General features: G+C 43.5%; 1 protein-coding gene across 1 annotated transcript; it reads left to right on the top strand.

Annotated features, from left to right (window-relative positions):
• Window positions 1-1,247: 1,247 nt before the first annotated feature.
• Window positions 1,248-26,792, top strand: ALOX5 (arachidonate 5-lipoxygenase; the record flags this gene model as incomplete). The annotated part of the gene is made up of 14 exons (XM_083867040.1): window positions 1,248-1,397; window positions 4,644-4,842; window positions 6,600-6,681; window positions 8,273-8,395; window positions 12,022-12,128; window positions 14,493-14,665; window positions 15,379-15,525; window positions 15,624-15,827; window positions 16,052-16,138; window positions 17,811-17,989; window positions 20,643-20,764; window positions 22,884-22,984; window positions 24,854-25,024; window positions 26,236-26,792. The coding sequence occupies 14 exons, from the start codon at window positions 1,248-1,250 to the stop codon at window positions 26,413-26,415; spliced, it is 2,025 nt and encodes a 674-aa protein (XP_083723166.1). The 3' UTR covers window positions 26,416-26,792.

Raw genomic sequence — 26,792 nt, 5'->3', positions numbered from 1 at the left:
CTCAGGGTGGAGAGTATGAAATGGGATGTTTAGAGGGCTCCCTGCAAATGGGGAGCTGGTTGGGTATGTACAGTTCTGATGTGCAGACATGCTGGCATTTGGTGTTACACACAATAATGCAAAGACAGCAGGGTGTTTCAAAAGCTTAGAGGAATACAGGGAATAAAGCATGGGCACATACAGGGGTCTAGCCCTGAGGAAAGAGTGAGCTGGACACAGATTTGCACATTTGGTGAATAGAATGAGACTGCAGTATGGTGTGAGTCACAATTCCTAGGAGTCTTCAAAAAATGTGGATATGAGAACATGGCACTTGAGGACATGGTTACTGATGAATTTGAGTGCACTTGGTGATCTTAAAGCTGTTTTCCAAGCTTAATGATTCTATGCTGCTATGATAGAGTGAGTAACTTTGGGTGAGGAAGAGAGTGGGATATTTAGTGTGTAGTGTGTTGTGTCACTGCAGTATCAGTGTAAGGAGCACACAGAACAGTGTGCCTGCACACTGGGGTGGTTTGGAAGTGAGATTAGAGAGTGCAGAGCAGTTTAAGAAAAAATCCTGTAAGTGTAGAGGTGGTGAGGCAGACGGGGCTGTGCCCATGAGCTGTGCCTGGCAGGATCAGGAGTACTATGTGGAGCACTGTGCTGCAGGACCGAGAGCTCTGGACGCTGTGCAGAGTTGTGAAACTGTGGAAGGTTATCAAGAGGAAAGTAAAGCGTGGAGGGCTCTGTAAATCCTGCTGGCGTGGAGCTGGTGCACAGCGGGACAGCAGGGGCACGGAGAGGGCTGAGTGCAGGGTGAGGGGCAGGGCTCGGATTCAGGATGCGGGGCTGCTGTGCCAGGACAGGAGCTCGGGCTGGGCTGGGATTCAGGATGCAGGGATGCTGTGCCAGGACAGGGGCTCGGAGCGGCAGGGTTCGGATTCAGGGTGCGGGGCTGCTGTGCCAGGACAGGGGCTGGGGCAGGGCTGGGATTCAGGGTGGGGGCTGCTGTGCCGGGACAGGGGCAGGGTTGGGATTCAAGGTGCGGGGTTGCTGTGCCGGGACAGGGGCTGGGGCAGGGCTGGGATCCAGGATGCGGGGCTGCTGTACCAGGACAGAAGCTCGGGGCAGCCGGCCGGCAGAGGCGGGCCGGGGTAGGTGTGCCGGGCTGGGGAAGGGGCGGGCAGCCGCCCTGGGCGCTGGCAGAGGAGGCGGCAGGATCCGGGCGGAGGCGGGAGCGCGGCTCGGCAGCTCCGGAGGGGACCATGCCGTCCTACACCGTCACGGTGGCCACGGGCACCCAGTGGTTCGCAGGCACCGACGACTACGTGTACCTGACCCTGCAGGGCACGGACGGCTGCAGCGAGAGGCACCTCCTGGACAAGCCCTTCTACAACGACTTCGAGCGCGGCGCGGTGAGTCCCGGGATGGGGACGGGGCAGCATCAGCGGCACCTCGGCCGGCCCCGACCTCTGCCCCGAGGGGCTGGGCAGGGCTGGATTTTATTTAATCCCTCGTCTCCGTGTGCTCTCGGAGCGGGACACCGAGACTGAGGTACTCGCATCCCTCCCCGGCCGCCCGTCACCGCATCCCTGCCCTAGGAGTGAGCCCTGGCCGTGGTCAGTAAAGATGAGGCTCTTTGGTTCTCATTTACAGTGGGTTTCCAGGTCTCCTCGTACTTTCTTTGCAAACGCTAAAAAGAAATTGTGCGTTTCCTGTTGATAGGTTATGTTTAGGGGCAGTGTTTACTAATAGTCAGAGTTCTGTTATCTCCAAAGGATTAAAACAAAGAGGTAAGAGCATATAGAGGGAATTACAGTGTGTGCCAAGAGAAATGTGTAGGGCAACGTCAGTGAAAGGTGAAAAACAGCATGACTGTGTGAGAATGAAGTTGTGGCTGGGCTGTCAGCTGTGCTCTTCTTCTTAACCCAGATTTCTGCTGTTTTCTCTGCCCTGTCCTCTCTGTGGTCCTGTCACTGTATTGGGAGTATCCAAATGTAATTGCTTCTACTCTGACCACTGGTTTAGAATGGCGTTTCTTTATGCGCTTATTGTCCACTCTGGAAATAACTGACTTTTTCTTTTCCCCCTTTCCAAAATGTGCGTTTTACCTGAAAACCAAATTCACAGTTTCTAGAAGGTCTGATGAGATAGAAACAACTTTGAAAGTTTTAAAAAGATATTCAGAAGTTTGGAAGTTAGACCTGCCACCACCTACAAGTGAATCTTCAGTGTCATTGTGCTGCTTTGCCTTGAGGTGTGTTTTTTTCAACCATGTGGTTCTCAGCCTGAATTAAGTCCGTGGTCTCCTCTGTGTTAAACATCATGGACACACTTAAAACAAGTCAGCATTTAGAGTAGGTGTTGATGGCATGTGTGTCTGTGGTCCCTCACATACTTACCAGCCACTGCTACTGAAGTTAATTTTCTTTCATTATTAAACAGTAGTAGCAGTCAGTTTTTCAGCATGTATTTATTGTGGACCATCATAATAAGTCTGTGTTCTGTAAAGTATCACTGGAGACTTGCAGTACAATGTGCTAAGTTTTGGTTTTGAGGATGTTTTCTTGGGGGATGTAGCATGTTTTTCCAGGCACCTGTTCAGGTTACATTGTGCCCAAAACACTGTCTTAATAATATGTTGTGCAAGGGAAAAAGGAAAGGAAAGAAGAATACCAATACAGAACCAGAAAACTAAAACTGAAGCAGACCAGAAGAATTTGAGTTTGGTTGGTTTGCAAAACAATTGCAAAATGTAGCGATTGTTTTCACAGTTCTGCCTTTAGTGTTTCTTTCAATACCATCTTATAATTTTTTATGCACAACAATTCAATTGTTCATCCATTTCTAAAACAAAATATCACTTTTTAGTGGATGAGCAGAATTTTGCATTATTATTTTGTAAGTTCCTGTCTGCTTTCCAGGTATTGGGGGGAGGTGGTTCCTAAACGTTGGCCCAGCTCTGTAGTTCCATTATCCTTGTAATGTCTTTATTTGCATTATTGCAAATTGGGAATATTACTAGATGTGATTAAAGAAGGCATGGGCCAGATGTGAGTAGGAGATTTGCATGGCAAATGTTGACTGAGGGAAAAGTATCTGGAAAAGTCTGAAGGAATTTGCACAATGGTAGCTCAGTTGTACTTTTTCTGACTTACTTCAGGCTCTGGACACAGGCAGGGTTGAAAGTCCTAATTTCTTTTCTTTGCATAGTGTCTTTTGAGTAAATTCCTCTGGTGCTGAGTAATTTCAAAGTTTAATGGTGTCTGTCAGTTCTCTTTTTCCTTCCTGTTCCCCTTTCATCTGTGTTTTTGCTTCTGTTGAAAGAAAAATACTAACATTTATTACCAGAAAGGAAATATAACTCTTTCTACTTAGAGCTTTGTACTTACAGAAAGAGGAGCTGTCTGTGCTCTCCTTTTTCCGATATAAGAATGGTCAGTAGGAATCTCTCCTCAAAAACTTTTGCATGAGATTAAATTGCTTGAACAGGATGGTACAGGAATTTGGACACTCCAATAGTCTTCATTACTTCTCACTCTGCACTCAAACTCTATAAAAGCTCCTTGCATCTCTGCCTCACCATGCAGCCACCCTGGTGTTCACCAAGGGACCTCATACAGCAAATGTCATAGAAACCTTGAGCAACCAAGTGTCAGTTCTTACCTGCACCTTGTACATTCTCTGCAACCTGAAAGACCTTTACTGCATTAGCAAAATTGTCATCTGAGGTGAGCCCATGGCAGTGCTGGCTTGGAGGCAGCAGAAGCTGTTTGAGGTACCAGGAGGGAGCCCTCCCTTTCACAACTGCCATTAAAATTGGAATTGTGATCATAAAAAGATGAAAAACCTCCAGGATCATTTAGGTTAATGGCATGTCCTTTTTGCATTACAGCAACAGTAACTACGTAAGGGCTCTTGTAATACAGGCATGTAGGTTGTTACCAGAGGAATGAGTTTCTTTTGAAAGTTGCATGTCAATGTGACATTTCTATCAACTCCTTGGATCTGATTCATATTGCTCTTTAATGTAAGTCTTATGTGTACATATCTCTAGGTGTGATATTGTACTTAAATTCCTTGGTACATCTGAGCCTTACAAACAAAATGTGTAGTTGTCCAAATTTTAGCTGTACAAACAGAAAATGTACCATTGTCCTCCATTCAGGGAGAACTGAAGAAGACCAGGAAGCAAATGGCAAAGTGGATTTAGGTGATCTGGATACTGTCCTTAGTCTGAAGAACATAACTAACACACAGAGGTCTTTAAGTTCCTAGTCAAATGTTTTAATCTCTTTAACATCTTTCCACTCCAGTTGCATGAGTAGATGTGCCTGAGTAGTACCTCCTTCAGCTGTTGCTAGGAGAGTGGTGAATGATTTCATGGCCTGCATGTTTTTCTAAGACTTGCAAACATTTCAAGGAGTAACACTGGTTTTAGGTTGTATCCAAAAACATTTCTCCATTTCTGGAGTGTCTTGCATGTTATTTTTTTTTTTCTTTTTTCATCTTTCTGTTGCAGTGCAGTCCAATAATAGGACTTCCTTTTTTCACCCACAAGAAGCTGGAAAGCTGTGTGAGGAAAGGCTAGGTGTGCCTGGGTAGTGCTGGTGGTGCTTCCTGTATGTGCAGTGGATCACTGGCTGTATTCTGCTCTGCAGGTTGACTCCTATGATGTGACTGTGGAAGAAGACCTTGGAGAAATTCAGCTAATAAAAATTGAGAAACGAAAATACTGGTACCAGGATGACTGGTACCTTAAGTATATCACTGTTAAAACACCAGTGGGTGACTATTTGGAGTTCCCATGTTACCGCTGGATTACAGATGAAAAGGAGGTTGTCCTTCGAGATGGAAGAGGTGAGAGCTATTAGAAACCAGATTTCCTGCAGAACACCTGGAATTCTTCCATCTCTCCTTCCCATTTTTCCATGTACCTCCCAATCTTCTCTCTCTGATGAAGACCCACGGCCAGTCCCCTTCTGCATCCTAGGGAATGGGCTTTCCCTACTGGGAATACTTTCTGAGCAGCTTGTTGGGCTAGGCACTGGCAGTCGGGTTGGATGTTTTGGGAAGAACATACAAGGAAAAGTCCTAACACTGGCTTGTTACACTGATCCTGAATTTGAAGGCTGACCCTAATGCCAAATTTTTGATTACTCCACACAATAATTTTGATTACTCCACACAATCCCCATTGCTGGAAGCCCTTTTGATCTAATTAGAATTAGTGTTCCCTGTTTGTTTCATATTAAGCTCCTAAGTGGCCCATGATTAATTGCCTGCAAATTCTCTTGTTTTCATGAGAGTGAAATAAAGTCCCAAAGTTGCTCAGCAGGTGCAAACTGAAACAGCAGCTTACTTTTCATTCATTCTCTGCATGCTGGCAAGTCCAGGACAAGGCAGGGTGATGGATTTGACTGCTCCAAGTAACGGTGATCAACTGAGAAAAGTGTTTTTGAGTGTTTCTTACACCTACTTGCTGTGACCAGGGTTTGGGCAGACATTTGTCACTCATGGTTGTTTGTTCCCATCTCTGGTACCTGGGGTAGGTTAGCTACTATAGTGTTCTGCAGCATAAGTGCCTGAAAACAGCTGAAACAAGTATGAGGTAGTAGGAAATAAATGTTTATATTCCCCTTACATTTTTGGCTACTCCTGGCTGGGGTATTTTGTTAGAAGTCTTTTGTCCTATAATGACAAAGGTGTGTTAGTTTACTTTTAGTCTTTCCATTTTTCATAATTTGCTTTGTAACAACTGTACCATTTCCATGGAAGGCAGCTTTGCATGGCTCTCAGAATATGGTGAGGTAAAGGACAAGAGCAAGTGAATCTCTTGGTAACTTGAATGCAACCACCTGGAAACCATTAGCCATATATGTTATCAGCTGTAGTACCTCTGATATTTCCAACACCAGACAGCTTTTGTCATGAAACTCCTACTGGTTTTATCTGCCTCCACATTTGTGTATGTAAAGTGAGTCTCATACCTTGCCCTTTCTCTGATCATTAAGGAAGTTTCTGTGTTATTTGATGTTATGTTGAGTTCATGGCCAGAAGAGCAAAATGTCTGGAACTGAAGTCTCATGGTTTTTTCTTTCTGTTCTCATGACTGGAAGATGGGATTATTGCCCCAAGCTGACAGGGGAGCATTGCTCAAGGAGAGAAGCTTGGAGATGTTTCCTGGAGATATCTTTTAGCAGAGAAGATGAGCTGGAATAATGTTGTAGTTTCTCTTATTGATGGAAATTCCCCTAGATACTGAACTGTAAAATTAGTTCTCATGACCCTCTTCAGACCATTAAACACTAGATATGTACAGCAGGTGTCTACATTAGAAATCCAGGGTTTATATACAGTTGCGGCAGATGTTCCTAGCATAAGCTGATTTCCCTTAAGAGGCATCAAGTCAGGAGCTGATCTTCTTCCACAGATTCTCTAAGGACCTGTGTGTCTATTCAAAAGTACTAAATTGTATCATGTAAGCATTTCCTGCAGAAACTTTGTAAAGTATAGATCAGAAGTTTGAAGGTTTAAAAACTTTACTGTCGTTCTCAACACCTGGGCAGTGATAGGTAGAGGAACCTCATAACCCTGTCTCTTTTCCCTGTTAACAGCAAAGCTCCCCCGGGATGACAAGACTCAGATTCTCAAGCAGCACAGACGCAAAGAGCTCGAATCCCGTCAGAAAATGTACCGGTGAGTTTCCCACTGCTCCAGGGTCTGTCCTCGTCAGGCCACAGTTTGGCAGAGTATATTCACATTATCACATGCCTCTAGTTACTCAGCTGCTGGATAAGAGAAAGCCTAAGTTGCCATGTTGGCCACATCTGGGTTTTACTTAGATGGAGTTCATTGTAAAGTGATGATCATCCTGGTGCAAGTGGCGTTATGAGGTGCTTGTACCTCAGATAAGCCTGTCTGGAAGATTTCAGTGGGAATTCATTGATACACCCTCTGTGTGGGCCCTCTGGCACACCGCTGTGCTTTCAAGGAAAATCTTCAAGGAAGATTTGAAGACATATTTCATTTGCCTATTACAAGCAGTACTACAGTTTTAGAACATGATTTGAACATGTCAGCTTTTCTTGGAGCTTTTTGGCTGCTGCACCAAGCTAGCTTGAGTTGTTTCCTGCACCAGGGTGCAGTGAAAGCCTGTTTTCAGGCCCTGTTTGAATGAGCTTCAGTGTGCTAACAGAACACAGTTGTGATATCTAAAAATCTCACATATGTGTATTATACATACATATTTCACATTTACATATATATGTATACACGTATGTATTATACATATATATCACATATATGTGATGCTGCCTAGACATTTTTTCCTAGTCAGTGTCATGATGAGAAAATTCTGTCTTTTTTCAGAGGGTAGCTCCAGAAGGCATTAGACATTGCCTTTGGCTAGAGACGTGCTCTGTTAAATAACAGAAGTTTCTTGCACTTGTATCTCCTTAATGAGAGAGTAAGGGTCAGGGAAAAGGGTCTATTCAAAATTGATGGGTTGAGGCTTAGTGTTGTTTATTTGGTGTTGTTTATTTCATTTGCACAAGAAAAGCTGTTCCCTACAAGTTACGGGAAATAGAGCAGAGGAAAATATGGTTCAAAATGAGGTGTGCCACAAAATTTTATTTACATATGCAAGACGGAAGGCAAAACCATTTGTAATTTCAGGGAAATAGCTACTTAAAATTCTGATGCATAGCTGATAATACTCAATGCAGTCTCTGTGTGACAGGCAGTTTGGAAATACCATTGACACAGTATTCATTACAATTCACTTTCTTTTGTTTGGAAATAAAAATGGGACAAAGAATGTGTGCCATAACCAGTAGGAGGTTGAACAGTTGAATCGAGACTCCTGGAGAGTGCCTTTTGAAGGAATCTAAATACATGCCTGAGTAGTTTTAGCTGTATCTCAGTTCTGCAGAAGTGCAGTCCCAAGAATGAGCATGTATTGGCCAGCTGTCTCTCTGTCTCCTCCCCTCATAATACATTTAAATCTACTGCCAGAGTCAACGAAATGTGGCAAGTGTAGAAATATCACCAATATTAAGTTACTTCAAGCTTTGTGAAGGTAGGTGGCCAAGTGGATGCCTTCCAGTCTGCCTCAGGATTCTGTGGGGTACAGGTAGATATTGATGTGGTGTAAAACTCTTATTTTGGCCTAGGTGAGTCTGACACGAAATTCCTTTATAGCACCGAGTCACCAAAACAATGGAGGTGAGGACACAGCTCCCATGTTGTTAAGGTTATGTGGTTAATCCAACCCCTCTTATTTTCTCAGCTGGAAGGAGTGGCATCCAGGCTTTCCCCTGAGCATCGATGCCCATTCCCACAGTGAACTGCCTCGTGACATCCAGTTTGACAATGAGAAGGGAATTGACTTCATTCTGAACTACACAAAAGCGTAAGTGTTTGTGGAACTTCAGGAGTGTGCAGAATCTCTTGGGGCAGGGTAAGGATCTGATCACCTTTTAGGTTTCATTGAATCTCAAAATTGGATTATTTTCTCCAAGCGCTGGATCAGCAGCCAATCAAAGTAGGAAAGAAGGGATTTAATGGATTTGTTATTTTATTTTTTAGTCATCAATATTTAAATTTTTCACACTGGGAAGTGACTGAGCCTCTGCATTCTTGTTAGTCGTGGTTTTGGCTGCAGGCAGGAGGAGACACTGGTGAAAAGCATCAACAGGCTACAGGCACCTGAGACCTTGAGCTTTCCACTCAGTTCTCAGCGTTGCCCCTGGAGACACCTTTCTCCTCTGACTGTTGGCAATAATGAAATCTTTTGGTTGCAAACAGAAAGATTGTTATCAATGCACCCTTGACATCCTGCTGCAGAAAATCTCTTCTGAGCTGCTCATCAGTTATCCACACCTGAGTGTCATCTGCTTGGGGCAGCCAAGTTACTCTCCAACCACTTGCACGTGTCCTGTCACTGAGGAAAACATTGGATGGCCATTGGATGAGCCTGAATAATCAATCCTGCAGTGCTCTGGGATAGTACAGTGTCAGTGAGCCAGATGGGACCTCTCTGCCCTGTGACTCTCCTTCTGTGCTGTCTCAAATATCACAGTCTCAGATATCCCACTATACTGTCAGGTGATGGAATAGTCTGACATGAGACAAGACTGGTCCTTACATGTCAGAGTATTCTGGGTATTTAGTTATTCATTTTTGCAGCTGAAATCCACTACTGATGCAGAGTCAAATCAGCATGGTACAAAACAGCTGTTTCTCAGCTCATATAGAGGATCTGAGTGATGCAGGAGCAGCAGCACCTGAATGCCAGAGACAAGAGGTTTGGCATGAGGAGGCATTAGCAGTTTGGAGGCTGCATTCTCCTTCCAGCAATCCCATCCTGCCAGGCTGTGGCATGTTGTCAGAGGTCCTGACTCGCTGCCAAGTGAAACTTGGAAGTGACTCAACAGAGTGCAGGGACATCTATCTTTGTCACTGGCTGTAAGGGGCCCTCCCCATGAAATAGGAACCTGAAACTGTATTGCTGACAGCCAGCCATTCTGGATAACTGGTATGACGCAAAACAGATTTTTGCAAGCAATGGCAATGCTTCTTGTCTGGTACATTTAGCTGAAAAATCTAGACCTATGTTTCTGGTCAGGTGAATTGTGAAAATCTTTGGGGAAGAGTTTGATAGCCCTTATCTGACTACCCCAATGTGCTTCGGGAGTTTGGAACAACTGTTTGCAGGAATGGACTGGAGAAATATGGAGGAAGGCCTGGGGCCTGTCTTCACTTTAAGTGCAGTAGGAAGGAAGACAGAGAGGTGTGTCTGGAAACCCAAAGGCAGGTGTGGAGCGGCAAAGTGTAGCAAGGAGCACTTTTAAGGGAATATGTGAGAGCTGGGAAAGTTATATGAGACATAGGGAGTAGTGGAAGAGGGGAAGGGAAAGCCCTTTTTTTTGGGACATGCAAAAATGAATTTAATGGAAGATATGTCTCAGATATTGTTTATGCTGTTGCAAGGTTGGATCTTTAGATGTTATTGACAGTGAATAGCTCTGTAAGTTTAAAGGATTAATTGTGTGTAGGTGGAGATAATCCTGAAGGTGTCTGGTGCTGACGTGCCCTATGCTATCTAGCAAATGGAAATTCTCAGCCTGGATTCTGTGCCAGAAATGCAGACTTGTGTAGCTATTTTGGACCAGTGTTGCATTTGGGCAGATGAAGTTCTACAAGCAACTCTGACTGTTTTTTTCCTTGCTCTGGTTTCTAGTTGTGTGCCAGAGACTTCCAAGAACTTGATATATTGAGGAAGATAGATTTTTGTTTTCTGGGTCCTTTGGAAGTTTCTTCCAAGATAGGAAATGTGAAGAACTTCCTCCTTTTGGAAGTAATCTTTGAAACATCTGAGAATGGATGTGTGACTGGCATTCAGCAGGTCACACCCCAGCAGGTTTGTGATCCCAGGTGCTCTGCCTATGGCTTGGTTTGATCAGGAGCCCTAGGTAGAAAAAGCATCTTGGGCAGGAGAGGAGCAGTACATATCTGCTTATATGTCAATTTTTTTCTAATCTTAGAGCAGTTCTGAAGGAGGGCAGAGGCTCTGCAGGACCTTTAGTGGAAACTCTCAAATGAGTCAGTCTTAAGTAATTCTTCTCAAGCTATTGAGTTAAGTTTTTTAAATAATTTGACCTTTGGTGATGGTCATGCTGCCTCTTGAAGTTCATCTGTGATTCAGATACCTGGTTCCTATCCAGAAAATCCTGCCCAGCAGTTACCCTTGCCTTGATCCTTGTACAATAATTCTGTGTCCCTGTCAGGTGTGAAAAGACCTCTGGAAAGGCCATCAGCTGTTCTAGCCTAGATGGATGTGTGACTGTTACTTCCAAACATGCCTCCAGGCACCTCTTACCCTTGACTACCATCTGCAGCAGCAGCCCATTCTACATGCCTCCCATCTGGGCTTAGTGCCGAAGCAGTTCCTTTGTCTGCATTGTGGTCATGTTGGTCTGGAGCCGCCTTTCAGACAACCACTGCCTGTTTCTCCAGGCTTTTGGTCCTCTCCAGCCAGTTCTGATCCAGTCGTTTCTATACATTTGCTGATTAGAAATCCAGCCTCCTGGGATTCTCCTCAGATTCTTTCTGGGAGGCTTTTGTGCAACACTGTGACTTTTCTTTACTTTGTTGTCTGCCCTGCATATCTTCATGTGCTGGGTCCACTTTTATTTGTGTGTTTGAAGTGTCAGTGGGAACCAGCTTTCTTTTTCAAATTCATTATTTGCTTTCTAGTCAAGGTAAATGATTTCCATCTAATAACAGCAGTTTAGTATTTATGAAATAATTCAGGATTCATCATTTCATGTAAGGGGAACTTGCTTGGCTGTGCTGTGTTTGATGAATTAGCAGATGGAGTCAGGCATTTCTGGCTCCCAGCCCGCTGTGTTCATGTGATGTCTGGAACCAAGAACCTTGGTTTCTGAGGTTAGATGTGAGCATCAGGTTTATCCAGCAGCTCAAGTAAATAGAAAGCTCTCAAAAACTCGGGCCTCACACTTTGAGGAACCAGTCTGGCCTTGGTCATGTAGATACTTACAGTACCTGTTCTTTTTTAGGAATAGTGGTTGACTGATCCTGGGTTGTTTATCTTCTGACTTTGTGCACCTCTCTCAGTCTCTTTGTGTCACCATACCACTTTCTGAACTGGTGTTAGTAGTGCCCTCAGCACTCCCAGCTGATGGCAACCACTGACAATGTGTGAAGCAGTAGATTTTCTGACTACAGTTTTTATAGATCCTAAAGCACTGCCACTGTAGGCTGCCAAGAACAATTCTAGAATGGAGTTCTGTAAATGCAATAGCAGAAGTTGGGCCTTTGATGTGCCTTTCAGTCTTGTGTATAAAGATATACAGCCTGCAACCTTAATTCTGTAGGGTGACTAATCCGACATTCCATTACTAAATTTATTGTGTTTAGATATATAAAAGCATGGAAAATAATAGCAATGGGTATTGAGAAAGCTGGAGATTTTTTTTTTTTTTCAGATATGTTTTGTTTTGGTTTATTTTTTAGGATGGAGAATCTTTATGTCAACCGTTTCATGCACATGTTCCAGTCCTCCTGGAGTGATTTTGCAGATTTTGAGAGGATCTTTGTCAGAATCAGCAACACAATCTCTGGTGAGTTTATCAGCATTTACTCATGTTTCCATCATAGAGTGACTAATTAGTTGTCTTGTTTGATTATCTGATTAGGATGGATGTGGCTCTTCTACTCTCAAATAAATAAACTGTAATCTCAGACTACTGATCATACCATCAACCCACAAGACTGAAAAACAAACCTATGCTCTCACAAGGAACTAGAATTACTGGGAATTGGTCAGTGCCATTCTCTGTCCTGAGCTCTGCTGGAGGTCAGGGCACCTGGGCATCATGGTCCCTTTTAGCTTTTAGAAATGTATTTTCAAGTATAGTCAAGTCCCATAGGACAGACTTTCACAAGTATTTTGCATCTAAACCTATAGATAAGTTTGTGGGAGTGCTTTTCAGACCATAAAAGCTGTTAGGGCATTTTTGAAAGTTTGAATGTCCATGTCCCACTTCATCTGAATACACAGAAAATCTCCAGAAAGGGAAATCTGGTAATGTTCTCTGTCAAGGGCCAGTATGAGGGTGACCCCTCTTGCCTCTGACACAGTCCAGATCAGAGGCTGTTGCCTGATATCCCAGCCTTTGCTCAGTTGCATTGCTGCTAAAAGTCCTGGCTTCTCAACCCTGTTGCAACATGGGGAGGGAACCAGAGCCTTGGTTCTGCTGTCATAGGACCTGTACCTGTCACAGACTTGTAGCTCTTCTCAGCTGGTTTTCTTGGGCCATTTGTGTCAGTGGCTTGGGGCAGCTCAAATGTTTTCAAGGGGTAAAATTTTCCCCACAGGGGTTATTTTGACAGAAGTCATTCCAGACAGGAAAGCCTCTGCTGTTAAGCCAGCAGATCTGGGGATGGGTTACAAAGAGCTGGGAAGGACCTGGAAACTGTAAGTTCTTCACCTGGTCCTGGAGCAAGCCTGGATTAGTCATCAGACCAAGGAACGACGCTTCTTACTGGAAATTAGTGTGAGTTGGACCTGAAAAAGCTTGTGGCATTTGTCCAAAATGTCACTTACCAAAAACGTGTCAGAATTATTTATGCATATTGCATTAAATATCCTCCTGTGCTTGCCATTTCATACTCACATCTTACTAGAAGAAAAAAAAAATCCCTGTCTAGGAGTATGAATTTTACTTTTGCTTTCAGGGACATTCAGTTTCTGCAGTATCTTTCATTCTGTTAAAAATCCATTCATAGTTTTGACATATCAAAGACAAAATGCTGCTTTTCTTTAACCTTTTTCAATACATAAATCTTAAAGGTTACTTAAAAACCCAGTAAAAAGAATTGCAGACAGACAGGGTTTTGAATTTAGTTCATGGTGCCATTTCTGTAGAGATGGGCTGAGGAGCTTCCAATTTGTGAAGGCCCAATTTGTGAAGGTTGCCAGGCCCAGCCTGCTGGTATCATCCATGGTCACTTTGTCTTTCTGTATTATTGGATATAATGGATGCACAGCTACTTTAAATTGGTTAATGTGTGACTCCTTGAAGGTGTGTGAATAGACTGTTTAGACTCTGCAAAGGAAAATGGTTTTCCCTCCTTCTCTGAAGTTTTACTCTTCTTCAGGCTGCCTAGGGATCAATTCACAGAAATAAGAGCAATTATGCTTTTCTTGGGTATAAACCCAAGCACACAAGCTGGCAGAAGTATTAGAAACTAATTACAGCAATTTATTGCCTTTAATAAGATTGCTTCCTTAAGTACTTTCAACATAAGAATTAGATATGTTCTACAGTTAATTTTATTGATAACATTTCCATACTCATGAGGAAAGCTCCAATTCTGTGACATTTAAACATTAAGCATTGCTCTCAGTTATGTTAATACAAATCTCAGTTTGGTTTTTTCCAAGCCTTGGCAGAAACAGGGATAATGGAGAGAAGGTGGTTCAAGGCATTTTTCAGTCATGCAGTTTCTGTCCAAGGTGCTGAGTCATTTTTTCCTTGATGTAGATTACAGACACAGCTCCAGACTCATTAGGCAGTTGATGGAGAGAATGTAAATGTCATTTTATAAAAACTTAACTTTTTTCCGCTTTATGAAAAAGCATTGTGGGTTTTGAGACTTTTTTTAAATTATCATTGCATTCCCTTGGGGCCTATATTTTTAATCCTTTTACCCTTTTTAGAAAAATTTATTGCTTTCAGAAGAAGTCCTGCTTTGTTTAAAATTAGCCAGTAGTGGAAAGTTTCACTACCTCCATTTTTCCATTTAACTTCTGTGATTTTTCTTAAAAATCTGTCACCTTTTGAATCCTTTTCTTGCTGCATTCTGTATTCAAAGTTGCAGTGCAGTATAACAAAAAGATGGGGGGGAAAGGAGGAACCCTACAATGCAGTAGATACTGATGCTGCACAGACATTGATGCTGTAGGCTTGTTTTTCCTTTAGAATATGTGATGCAACACTGGAGGGAAGATTTTATGTTTGGCTATCAGTTCCTGAATGGATGCAATCCTGTGCTGATCCGGAGGTGCACAGAGATACCCAAGAAGCTGCCTGTGACCATGGATATGGTGGAATGCAGTCTGGAGAGGAACCTGACACTGGAGGAGGAAGTGAAGGTACAGCTCCGGATCAGGCTGGGCTCCACCTGTTCCTTCTCACATCCTCTAATCTCCAGAGTCTGTTCTTACTGCCTTCAGCCACATCTCTCTCCAGGATGTGTGATAGGTCATGGCAAAGCTGTTTGTCTCTGCAGGCTGGCAGTGCTCCTGTTGTCTTTTCTCCTGCTGTCCTGGAGCTGCAGGCCATGCCTGTCTCCAGGTCCAGTGACAGAGCTGTAACTGGGAGATGAACAGTCCTTTTTCACTGGTTTTCTCTGAAAGGTTAGAGATTGCCTGAATGCCTCAGAGGGGAAAGGTCCCTCTTCCTTTCCTGGTAGGGTCTTACCCACTAATGTGCTGAAGAAGTGTTGCCTTTGTTTGTACAATTAATGCAGGGTTCTCTTCAGCTGGCAGTGTGAAACTTGCTTGTGTCTGAGTGTCACTACATGAGTACTAAATATATAGATGCTCTTTGCTGCAAGGCTCACTGTCAGACTCGGCAGACACAAGTCAAGTAGTTTGTGCAGTGGTACTTAGTGTCTCAATGGCATCATTCCTGAGCTGCCATGAGCAAGGGCAGGCCAGAGGTTGCTTATAAACACCAGGCTCAAGCAGGCTCAAGTCGGTCTCTGGCCAAGACTTCCCATTGCGTTGTTCCAAGCTGCTTGCATATCATTAAAACACATCATGCTTCTCTTTTTTGTTGTTGTTGTTTTATTTATTCCCCACAGCAAGGAAACATTTTCATTGTGGACTATGAGCTGCTTGATGGTGTGGATGCCAATAAAACAGACCCATGCACAATACAGTACTTGGCTGCACCCATCTGTCTGCTGTATAAGAACCTGGAGAAAAAAATTGTACCCATTGCAATCCAGGTGGGCTTGCTGTCAGGGTATTTAGAGGGTCATGCTGTTTGTTGTCTCATTTTAATTATGAAGGGCTTGGGGTTTCATATCCTTTTTATATCTTGCAGCTTGGTCAAAAGCCTGGACCAGACAATCCCATCTTCCTTCCTTCAGATGCCACATACGACTGGCTGCTGGCTAAAATTTGGGTCCGCTCGTCTGATTTCCACGTCCACCAGACAGTGACCCACCTCCTGCGGACACACTTGGTCTCAGAGGTGTTCAGCATAGCCATGTTCCGGCAGCTGCCTGCTGTACATCCCCTCTTCAAGGTTAGTTTTTGCATGAAGGGAGGGTGTATGTGGGCTGGCATGGTTATCACATCAGTTGTACAAACCAAAAGGAAGTTCTGGTGATCGTTCAGCTGAAATAGTTTAACTGGCTGCCCTGCAAGATAAGATACAGCTAAGCCACCAGGACTTCAAGCTTTACATGTGGCTGCTGTTGAATTCAATCTGAGAATTTTCCTTTTTTCATTGTTTGTTTCATTCCACAGCTCTTGGTGCCACATATGCGGTTCACAATAGCCATCAATACCAAAGCCCGAGAACAGCTTATCTGTGAATGTGGCCTTTTCGATAAGGTAGGTAAACTCTTTGTGAATCTTCACTGTCCATGTCAGTTCCTTGTTCTTCATGTTTCCATATGTACATATCATTTAATCATCACATACTGCCTTGTTCCCTGACCTTTCTATTAAAGCGCAAACACAAGTAGTATCACCTGAGAAATAAGCACACAGAATTGATGCCTTGTTGTGCTAAAGATGTTGTCTTTTATCTCCAAGTAACCAAATCAGAACTGGCCAATGTCAGTCAGTATCTCCCCCATTGCTGATGTGCCTTTGGGTTATAATATAGGAGTGCACATAAATTCCTGCATATGTGCCCACATAGTTAAGCCCCCAACTTCTTTTAAATACTCAGTTATTCATCTGTGAGCAAAGGGATTTGTGATTGCAAATAGAAATTTTCATCACAGAAAGACATGTAGGTAAGACAGATTTCTAAGACCACAAAGAGTGTCTGGATTCCAGACTGTCTTCTTGAGTTTCCATAAGCAGCAGACCTGCTAGGACTGAATCTCAGCTTCATCTGAGTCAGTGGAACATAGCTGTGCACAATGATGAATCAGTGATTTGGGTGAGGGCTGCCATGCATCCTCAGTAAGTTCACAGATGACACCATGCTTGGTGGGAGAAATAGAATGCTGCATCTAGGAACTGCAACAGGTTGGCATGCAGCAGTTCCTGTGACAGCATGCTAGGAGCATGCTATGGAAGTTTGGCGAGACTTCAAAAGCCCTTTCAAAGAGGGAGCCTGTATTTCAGGACACCTCTGTCCTCCTTACACCACTGGCACCAGGCCAAAAATAGCTTCCTTGCTTCAGAATTTTTCACCCAAGCAGAATAGAGGGGTTAAATCCAGACTCCTTTCCTTGTTGTCTATACTCCACTACTGACTGTGGAGACCTTGCATCCCTTTAAACAGAAGTGTCCTGTCCATACCCCATGCACGTGGGATGAGTGTGTGGGTAAGACATGCCAGCAAGGATCTGGAGTTCCAGAATTTATTGGTTCCAATGCAGACAAACCATGAGCCAGAGGACAGTAAATGTAAGGTCACAACTGCCACAACACCACATGGTAGAAAAGCAACTTTTGGGAACTCTTGGCACAATGATTATCTGAAGAGTTTTGCAGTGCTGTCTGTTGTGGACATTGCTGTGTTTTTCAATGTAGCATATACTGAAACCCTGGCCACTCCTCATTAATAGCAACCCAGCAGGATTGACCTCCTGGCATTATTTCCTGGGTGACTAAGAGTAGCCTGCATCCCTAAAACCTTGCTCCTAAACTACTCTGTAACAGCACTGGCAGTTTAACTTAAGCCCTCTTCTAACACACTCAGGGCTGCCTTCCTTCACACCTGCACTGGTTCTGGAGCACAGGACTGCAGGGAGTGCCATGTTTTGATGTTGCTGTACTTCATTAGTGTATTCCAAGATAAGCAGTGCCTATGGTGCAAATGTGGATATTCACAGTGATTCATAGGAGAGGTGTGAAGTCCCTGAAGTCAAAATGCACAGTTCCAGTAGACCTCTGCAGTTTGGTACTTTGTGTGGAAATGTGGTTTCTCCTTGAAAAACAGATTCACCAGCATTCTGTATCCCATCTCCTGCAAATTTGTAAAGCCAGTCTTGGCACAAAGGGAACATAATCTCCTACTGTTCCCATCTTGCTGTTCTTCCTGCAGGCAAATGCTACGGGTGGAGGAGGACATGTGCAAATGGTGCAGAAGGCAATGAAGGATCTGACTTACAGTTCCCTCTGCTTCCCTGAGGAGATGAAAGCTAAAGGAATGGACAGCAAAGAGGACATCCCCTACTACTATTACCGGGATGATGGCATTAAGGTCTGGGAAGCTATAAAGAGGTAAAAGACCAGAGTTCTTAGATATTGACTAATAAAGTTACAGACCTGGTTTTTTTCCTGCTTTCTTTGACCTTCATCACATCTTGTAAACAATATCTGGGCTGGTTAGTCACATAGTGCCTTTTCCATCCAGTGTATCTCATCTGAGGAAAAATATTTAGTCAAGCACACATGCTTGAAAGAGTTCTAATTCCTGCTTTTTTCAGTACTGTTTTCTTCCATTCTGTATTTCAGAGGACCCTTTACAAGTATGTACCCTTCTATAAGATTTCACAGAAATTAATGAGTTGAAATTTAACCTGAAAAAGGAATTTAGTTGTAATTTTTTTTTAGCTATGCACAAGCCAAGAAAGGACTCGGTTCTCTGAGCCAGCCATGTGAGCTCATCGTGGTTCTTGTGGACAGAAAACATAAGCTTAATTTCCATGATGGTTCTCTTTTGAAACTCAGTAAATTAGGTACAAACTGATTGGAACAAAACCTTTTTAAAAATGCCTTAAAATTGCAAAGTCTGAGTTTAATCAGAAAGGGCAGCAATTCTGAGTGAGGAGAGGTACTGCAAGGCTGCTCGACCACACAAATGTGGCTCCTTTTCAGATCTGAAACACTGCCTTGGGTGATTTATATGTTTTTTATTCTGCAGTGGCATTTAATTTAACAAACAACATATTTTTGCATGGCATAAGTTGCTTACCAAATATGCAGCTGTTTCTGATCACATGACTTTTGAAAAGCATGTTCATTGAAAATCAGATCTTTTGTGTACACAAAGTAGGAGCTTTATGATGCAAGCATAATGTTGGAAGTCCTGGGGACATCTTTGTCTCCTGTGTTTTCTCTGTGTTTTGACAAGGGCTTATCTTGCAATATTTCCTGCAATCGTGAGTGCCAATTTGAGAGAAAAAGAAATTGTAACTTTGCTGTGGTTGTTTTCTTCTTGTAGTCCATTTTTTTTGTCGTCCTTCTCTTTCCTGTGTTTTCTTTGCGGATTGAGATGCTCCTTTCAAATACCGGGTAGTACTTAGTCAGCTCAGTTCAGTTTGACTATTTGTGTATATAAAGCTTGCTGGAGGATGATGTTACACTGCCTCAAACGTGGCCAAGAGTTGTGAATCATTTGTTTATAAATGGTGTGGGCATTTTGAGTGTGTGAGATCCTGACCCATGAATCCATGGTCATGCATGTGTCTACTCACCAGGAATCTCCTACACTCTGCAGGAGTATCAGTCTTCACTTTTTTGATGAAATAATGTGTATCCTCAGCATTACTTCACATGCTGTAGATGGCCTAGACCTAAGGAAGTTGATAAGGTTGTTCCCATAGAAACAATGAATCTCATACAGCAAATTTGTAAAGTCCTCTAGCCCTCTTCCTATTTCTGATCTAACTGCAGATAGATACACCATCCAAAGATACTTCAGCCCAAAACGTCTCACCCACACTTCATATACTAATTCTATTTGTATAGAAGGGGTCTGAAATACTGCCATTTTTTGAGAGGAGGATCCTCTTCCTGTATCACCTGGCACCAGTGCCAAATGCATGGAGACAGAGCTCATGGAGAGCAGCTTTCTCTCTGCATGTTGCAAAGTTTTTAGTTTTTTTTAACTTCCTCTGGAAGCTAAAATTACTTAAACTTTTGGTGTTTGTATAGTTGTTTGTCTGCCTCCATGACAACTCTTGATTGAATGATAGGAACCACATTTATCGATTTGTAAAAGTCTCCAAATTGCAATAAATTTATGAAATTTATAAATTTATATTTTATTAAGGGATAAATCTCTGTTGGATAACAATTCTTGATCCCATCAGTCAGCTTCTACAGTTGAGTGTTTCACCCTGTGGGTTGTTGTCAAAATATTTAGCAAGAGATTTAGCAAGGTGCCTGCAGAGCTAACAGAATATCTCAGCACAGCTTCTTTAACCAGTCCTTCAGTCATGAACTGCAGTTCTTCAGGAAATCAGGATTACCTGTTTTCACAGCTTTCAAAACTGCTTCTGTTATGTTAATGTTTTAAGAGCCTTTTTTTCAGAGGTGAGCTAGCTGAAGAAGCTTTTATAGAAAGAGGAACTGAACAGGAAGGATATGTCTGCTGTAAACTGTGGGCATAGGAAATAACTCTAGATCTCTTCTTCCCAGGAGAAGTTTCCTGGGCTACTTAAGTATTTCACAAAAAGGATGTCCAATGGGAGGGGTCAACTATTGGCATTCAGGAGCAGCTTTGAAGTGTTCTACATAAAGGGAAGGGTACTGGTATCACAGTTTGGGAACCCCACTGCCCAGTGTGGGAGCCGTGTGGATATGCAGGAGGGAGTCTGTATGGAGTGAGGAAAGGAAGTAGATGTGATGACAGAGGTCTGTGCAGGAGCAAGCCTCAGATAAGAGAATAAAGTGCACAGGATTTTTCAGGGGTTGCAGTGTGGTCCAGGATCTTTTTGTTGGGGGAAGTGATGCTGCAGTCCTAAATGAATCTAAGTACCTTCTGTTCATTCCCGCTGCTTGTAGGAAGGAGATAGGAGGGTTTTGAGATCTTCTCTTGCCCTTCTCTCTTTCCCCTTGTAGCATCTGCAAGGTCAGAAGATCATCTTCTGGAATGGCAGACTTGCTTTCTCCTTCTCATTTTGTTTTGTCCATTTGTTCCTGTCTATAGTTTTGCAGAGGATGTAATTCACATCTACTATGAGAGTGACGAGGTGGTGTGTGAGGATGTGGAACTCCAGGCCTTTGTCAAAGACATTTACGTCTATGGAATGAGGGGTGTGAAAGCCTCAGGTAAGGTGTGAGCCCAGCCAGATCTGCAGCTTGTCCAGTCCCTGCTGAATGCAGTGCTGAGAGCACAGCACAGGTTACAGACCCCTCTATCTTCTTGGCCTGAAGATGCTCAGTTTTATTGTGAGCTCAGGAGACAGCTCCTTCCTTTGACACAAATTCTCATAATCAGCTCGGGCAACTCATGTAATCTCTCTACCGTGGGGACAGGTACTTTGATTTTGTCTGCTCATGGTTTAAGCATTAAGGGGGTGTGTCTGTGTGTATTTGAACCACCAGGCAGACTGATAGAAATCAAGGAGCAGTGAGGCCCCTTGAATCCTCCAAACCTCACACCAAATAAGAACATATAAGGACCTCCCCAGGAGTATATGGCTGCGTATCACATTTGTTCAGCATTTGTGTTATCATTGAACTGTTTTATTCTCTTCAAGAAGAAATACTCATAACTATTTCCAAGAAATGTTTTCCTTTGCTCTGTCTCTTCTCACTTCCTCTCTTGCAAACCATTACTTGGCCATGAGAGCTCTCATCCATAACATGGCTCAATTCACCCACCTGAGTAAACACTCCCCTGTCGCTCCCTAAACATGTTGCTTTTCTCTTCCACTTGCATTTTTCCAAGCAGATTGTCAGGAATTTATGGATTGGGCTGTAGATGGCTGGGGATTCTTCCTATTGTCTGGTCTGATTTACATCTGTCAACACCTGTTGGCCAGTGACCTAGGGCAGATGGCTGTGGTGTTGCATGTACATATTGGAGTGCCAGATGTCCAGGCAAAGCTGTGATGTTCCCAAACATTGGGTTCTGATGTAAGAAAGGCTTCTGGGTTCTATCTGCCTGGACAGGCAAAGATTAATTTTTGTCTAGTTGTCTCTTAGCAAAAGCTTAGAAATGTTGTTCCTCCTGGTAAGAACTTCATGCTTGACCTAAGCATCTTGATGTGGGACAAGTACTGAGCCTTTCCAGGGCTCCAGCTGGGGTGTGATGCTACAAGCACTACTGGTGGGAGGACTGCCACCACACATGGGGAACCTACCAGGCTTGCAGCATCTCTTTATGCACTGCTGCTGCTCCAAGGGTTGTATCATAGAGAAGGGAGACTTGGCAGGGTCCATAAAGAATGGGAGGAGGCTAAATGAGGGAGACTGTGGCACCTGTTTCTTCCCTGGGAGAATGCCAAACTCCTTTAAAGATGAGCACAGTGTCCTTAGAATAGCAGGACATGCAAAGGGATGGTGCATCCTCTCCTCTTTGGGCTTGGTGTCTGGCTAGAGGTACCTCTTCCCTCTCACAGGCTGAGTTCACATCTGCATCAGGTTGAGATGTGAAGCAGCTGGCACAGGCAGCCTGGGCAGGGGTAGCTTGCTCCTGTCTGTAGGTATACTGGGACCTGTGGTCATGCTGAGCTGAGCCAGGGGTACAGCACAGGGCTGTGATTTGGTGAGGATAGGAGTGATACAGGCCTAGGGTTGCTTTAGTTGCAAAATATTTCCCTAGTCCCTGAGTATTCTGTTTTTTCTTTATATAACTCTGAATATTCTCCTTCAAAGACAGCATAATGCAACTATTCGTGTTCCTCATTCTGTTGTTTGTCTTTCAGAAGTTCTCATTTCCTCACTTCCCGTTTCAGTGAATAAACTCTTCCTGCACTCTTTCTTGCAATGCGCTTGATTGCTGAACCTCAGACCTTTATAAATACAAGCACATGGTCGCTTCCTCCTTGGCATGAACCCTGCTTGCACTGCAGACTGAAGAAAAATGGAGCATCTGAGATCCCTGCCCTGGGGACTCTGGGAGTTCCTTGCTGCAGGGTAGGTAGGACAGGGACACAGTTTTTAAAGGCATAATTATACTTTGTCTTTCCCTCGTGGAAAACACCACATACTTTGCAAAGAGTGGTGCTGCCCCACAGACTTGTATGAAGTAAGGCTGTTTTTACAGCTGCACAACCCAAGCACAGAGAGATTAAGGAGCTCCTGTTAGACCACACAGCAAGATTCATAAAGTGCTCTGCTCTTCAGTGACTGCTGCATGGCCCTCTAACTCACGTTTTTTGATTACTGGTGGGTGGCAGGGTTGCTTTGTTGCTGGGTTAAGCTTTTCTTCTCCCTCATTTAGGGTTCCCTAAGATGATCAGGACACGAGAGACACTAGCAGAATATCTCACAGTGATCATGTTCACTACGTCGGCTCAACATGCAGCTGTGAATTTTGGTCAGGTAGGAATTTGTGGGAAGACTGTTGTTCTTTCTAGGCTGGGAGGTACATCTGCCAGGGTAGAGTCTGAGAAACATTTTTTAGTAGATGTTACAGAATTACATTACTTTTTCTGGTCAAAATAACTGCAGAGATATCTACAAATCCAAATCCCTGTGAAGTTTGTGGAAACTGAATTTGGAAGCTGAGAAAGGCATTTCAAGTCCTACATGTGTACCAAAGATCAGATTAGGGGTTCTAACTCATATATTTGAGTTTTGTTGATTTTATTACAGGAATATTTTTTAAGCATTTAAATGGCATTGCTGCTCATTTCTTGAGTTTACAAATCAAGTGGCAACATTGAGCTTCCTCTATGATGTTTGATGTGTCACATACTGATAACCTGTGTTATCCCTGCCTGCCTTGACTGACATATATCTGCTCTGAAACTATAGTAACAAATATACCTTTCAAATGCTGTTTCTTTCAACACCAAGGCATTTTGGAAGACAGATTTAATAGCCAGAAGCAAATCACTTTGTCAGTCACAGAGCTTTTTCACTGAGTGGGTGGTCAGTCACTAGAGCAGGCTCCCCAGGGACGTGGTCACAGTTCCACAGTTCCAAGCCTGTCAGAGTTCAAGGAGCATTTGGATCATGCTCTTAGTCTGATGGTTTAGTTTTAGGTATTTTTGCAAGGAGCAGGAAGTTGGACTAGATGATCCTTATAGGTCCCTTCCAACTTGAGATATTCTGTGATTTTATGACCTTTTTTTTTTTTTTTTGCGTGTTCTCGCTTCAGGCATAGGTGGTCTCTGAGATATGATCTCAGAGATAAGCAGAGAGACCATCTTTCTTATGATGGTTATTCCCAAATATCCTACATCACTTCCTGTGCTGACCCTCCTGTCCACCCCTGCAGCTCAGGAGCCCTGGAGAAAGTCTGGAACCTGGTGTCTAATGAACTCACACTACTGCTGTGACATGTCCATGACCAGGGACTTCTGCAACAGTTCCCTTCTAACTTGTCTTTACAACTGATTGAGACAGTTCCCAGTGGCCCCCTCAGAAAATCCTGTCTGTTCAAGTACCACCAAAAAACCATCTCTTAATTTGGCATACAGAGGATATGCACCCCATCAGTAAAAGGAGCTTCAGCCATGGAACCAAAAGGGAGAGAGGGCTGAGGGGAGAAGGTGGTTATGTACTTCCCTTCAGGCAGAGCAGGGTATATGTATGAAGGTAATGAAAAAGTGCTTGGGAAAGAAAGAGTTCTGGTAACTGCAGTATCTTAGATGGTGGCAAAACTCAGGGTCATGTCTGAGGCAAAATGAGGCATCAGCATCTCACAGCAGTGCACCAGGCCAGAAGTGACTGTGAGTTCCCAGTCTGCTACTCACCATGGCCATATCTGCATGCAGTAGCCCATGTTTCTTGATGAACAAGCATGCCTTATCTCTGTTAGTATCTGACCACATGGGCATTCACTGTGGGCATGTTCTTGGAGGAAATTTTTGCAGAAAAGAGAAGCTGGAGTAAAGGCAATCACCTCAGGTTATCAGAAGGGAACTTGTTTAATAAAATATTTAAGGCCTTAGTCAGTCTGCAGAATTTGGGCTGTGTGGCACATGCCTGTGGTTAGCAGAATAAATACTCCCATTTGGATTACCCAACTCTCTCTTTTGTGATTTCCTGAGTGAAACACTAAGGACTTCCTTGTCGCCTCCAGTTCTTCTCTAGAGCATCTCCCTGTCCTTAGAATCTTCTATTTCTGAGGGGCTCATATTACAGAAGCAAACTCCCTATTAGCAAACTCCTGATCCTCTTTGGTGTGTTCCTAAATACCAGCCACTGCAGGTTTTCAGTGTGGTCTCTTGCTCTGTTGTGCAGTATGACTGGTGTTCCTGGATTCCCAACGCCCCACCAACAATGCGCTGCCCTCCTCCAACAGAAAAGGGGACAGTCACCATCGAGCAAATAGTGGAGAGTCTGCCAGACAGGGGACGTTCTTGTTGGCATCTTGGAGCTGTCTGGGCCTTGAGCCAATTCCAGGACAAAGAAGTAAGTCAGCCTCCCTGCTCTAGGTGCTGGAGATGTGACCATGATGGCCATGGAAAGACTGCACAACGAGACTGTTATGCTGCTCTGTGCTTGACTTGACCATTTTCACCTTTCTGTGGAGATGTGTCAGTGCTGTGGGTTTGCCTGTCTTCTGCCAGATACAGACCAGGTCTGAGCAAGAAGTTGTATTTTTTACTCTGAGGCTGTCTCAGCCATAATGAAAGTTTATAAGCTTGAACATGGCATTGCTGAATAAGGATGCTGCTGTGGGAGGCAGAGGGCTGCAGAGGCATAAGGATTTTCTCCGTTCCTTGTCCCTGCAGTGCTGGGGAAGGAGGTACAACAGCACTGTGTCCCCATGTGCTGTTCCTTTGGAAAATCTGCTCCAGTGCCATATGCACTACAGCTGTGGCTTGTGCATGGTGGGTGAGGAGTGAGAACAAAACAAGCCTACAGAAGGCTTTGCAGGCATGGTCTGTAGCCATTTCCCTTATGTGAAATGAGGTTGTAGGTACCTGGTTGTTCCACACAAGGGTTCTGGAGAATGTGTTTTGAAATCCTTAACTAGAAGACGATGGACAGAGGGTACTTTAAATTCAGTTTCTCTATAAGAAGAAAGCAGTACTAGCAGAGAAGCTTGTACTGTGGGGAAATAGTTCCCAAAGTTCCCAAAGCAGTGCCAGTGTGCATATTGGCAGTGCACTTTTCAGAGCACCCTTAGAGTCCAGGCTGACTGAAGCAACTTGTATTGAACTCTGAAGGACAGTTATAAGTCAACAGAATCTTCCACTGTCACTAATGAAGTAGTTATCTTCCTTTTAAATCTTTGGCTGTGGATTCCTCTTTCATGTTATCCTTTTTTCTAGCAGCATAAACTTTTGCATTGCTATACAGACATCTGGCAGAGGAAGCTCATCTGACTGACCACTGGCCTGAATAAAAGTGCATGGTTTTCAGTGGATGAGGTCTCTTTAGGTCAAGGAGTGCCATGTAGACACCTGAACCAGCACCAGAGAAAGATGCAGGGATGGAAAAAAGAAGCCAACAATAGAGGGAAGGTGTAGGCTAGCTTAAATATTGATAATACTATTTTAATAGAAACATTTGTGAGATGAGGCTCTGGGTGATGTTCTGCCAAATGGCGTAATGTTGAAACAGAATTAATTGCCTTTGCTTTCTCAAAGCATGATTTCTTTGTGTTTTTCCATTAGCTGTTTCTGGGTATGTACCCAGATGAACACTTCGTGGAGAGGCCGGTGAAAGAGGCCATGGCAAAATTCCGCAAGAATTTGGATGAGATTGTCAACACCATCAGTGAGCGCAACAAGAACAAAAAGCTTCCTTACTACTACCTGTCCCCAGATCGTATTCCCAACAGTGTTGCTGTTTGAGCACATAGTCAGGAGAGTTTAAAGGCCTGTTGAGCTAATGATGGTTTTCTGTTATATGCTTCTTTAATCAGCTTTTCAGAAATGGATAAAAAACCCACCCTCTCCATCAGAGCTTGCTTAAGTATATTTGAACTTTCAAGATAAATTTGGTTATAACCAATCTTGCAAGCAAAGTCAAACTGACAACCCTCTGGGTCAAATTTGTTAGAAATTTATTTTTCCAGGATTTTAAAACTAATCTTAGAATCAATAGACATGTTTCTGTTATCTTTCCCTCTCCTTGTCAAAACAATGTAATCACAGATTCACTTACTTAATGGAAATAGTATCATGAGCAATAAGCAAGTCACATTTCAAAATCCTTCCTGTTTTTAATA

This window comes from Zosterops lateralis (assembly GCF_965231275.1).
Source record: "Zosterops lateralis genome assembly, chromosome: 8".
NCBI classification, from domain to species: Eukaryota; Metazoa; Chordata; class Aves; order Passeriformes; family Zosteropidae; genus Zosterops; species Zosterops lateralis.
The sequence above is the reverse complement of the archived record's forward strand: the minus strand, read 5'-3'. Positions and strand labels throughout refer to the sequence as shown.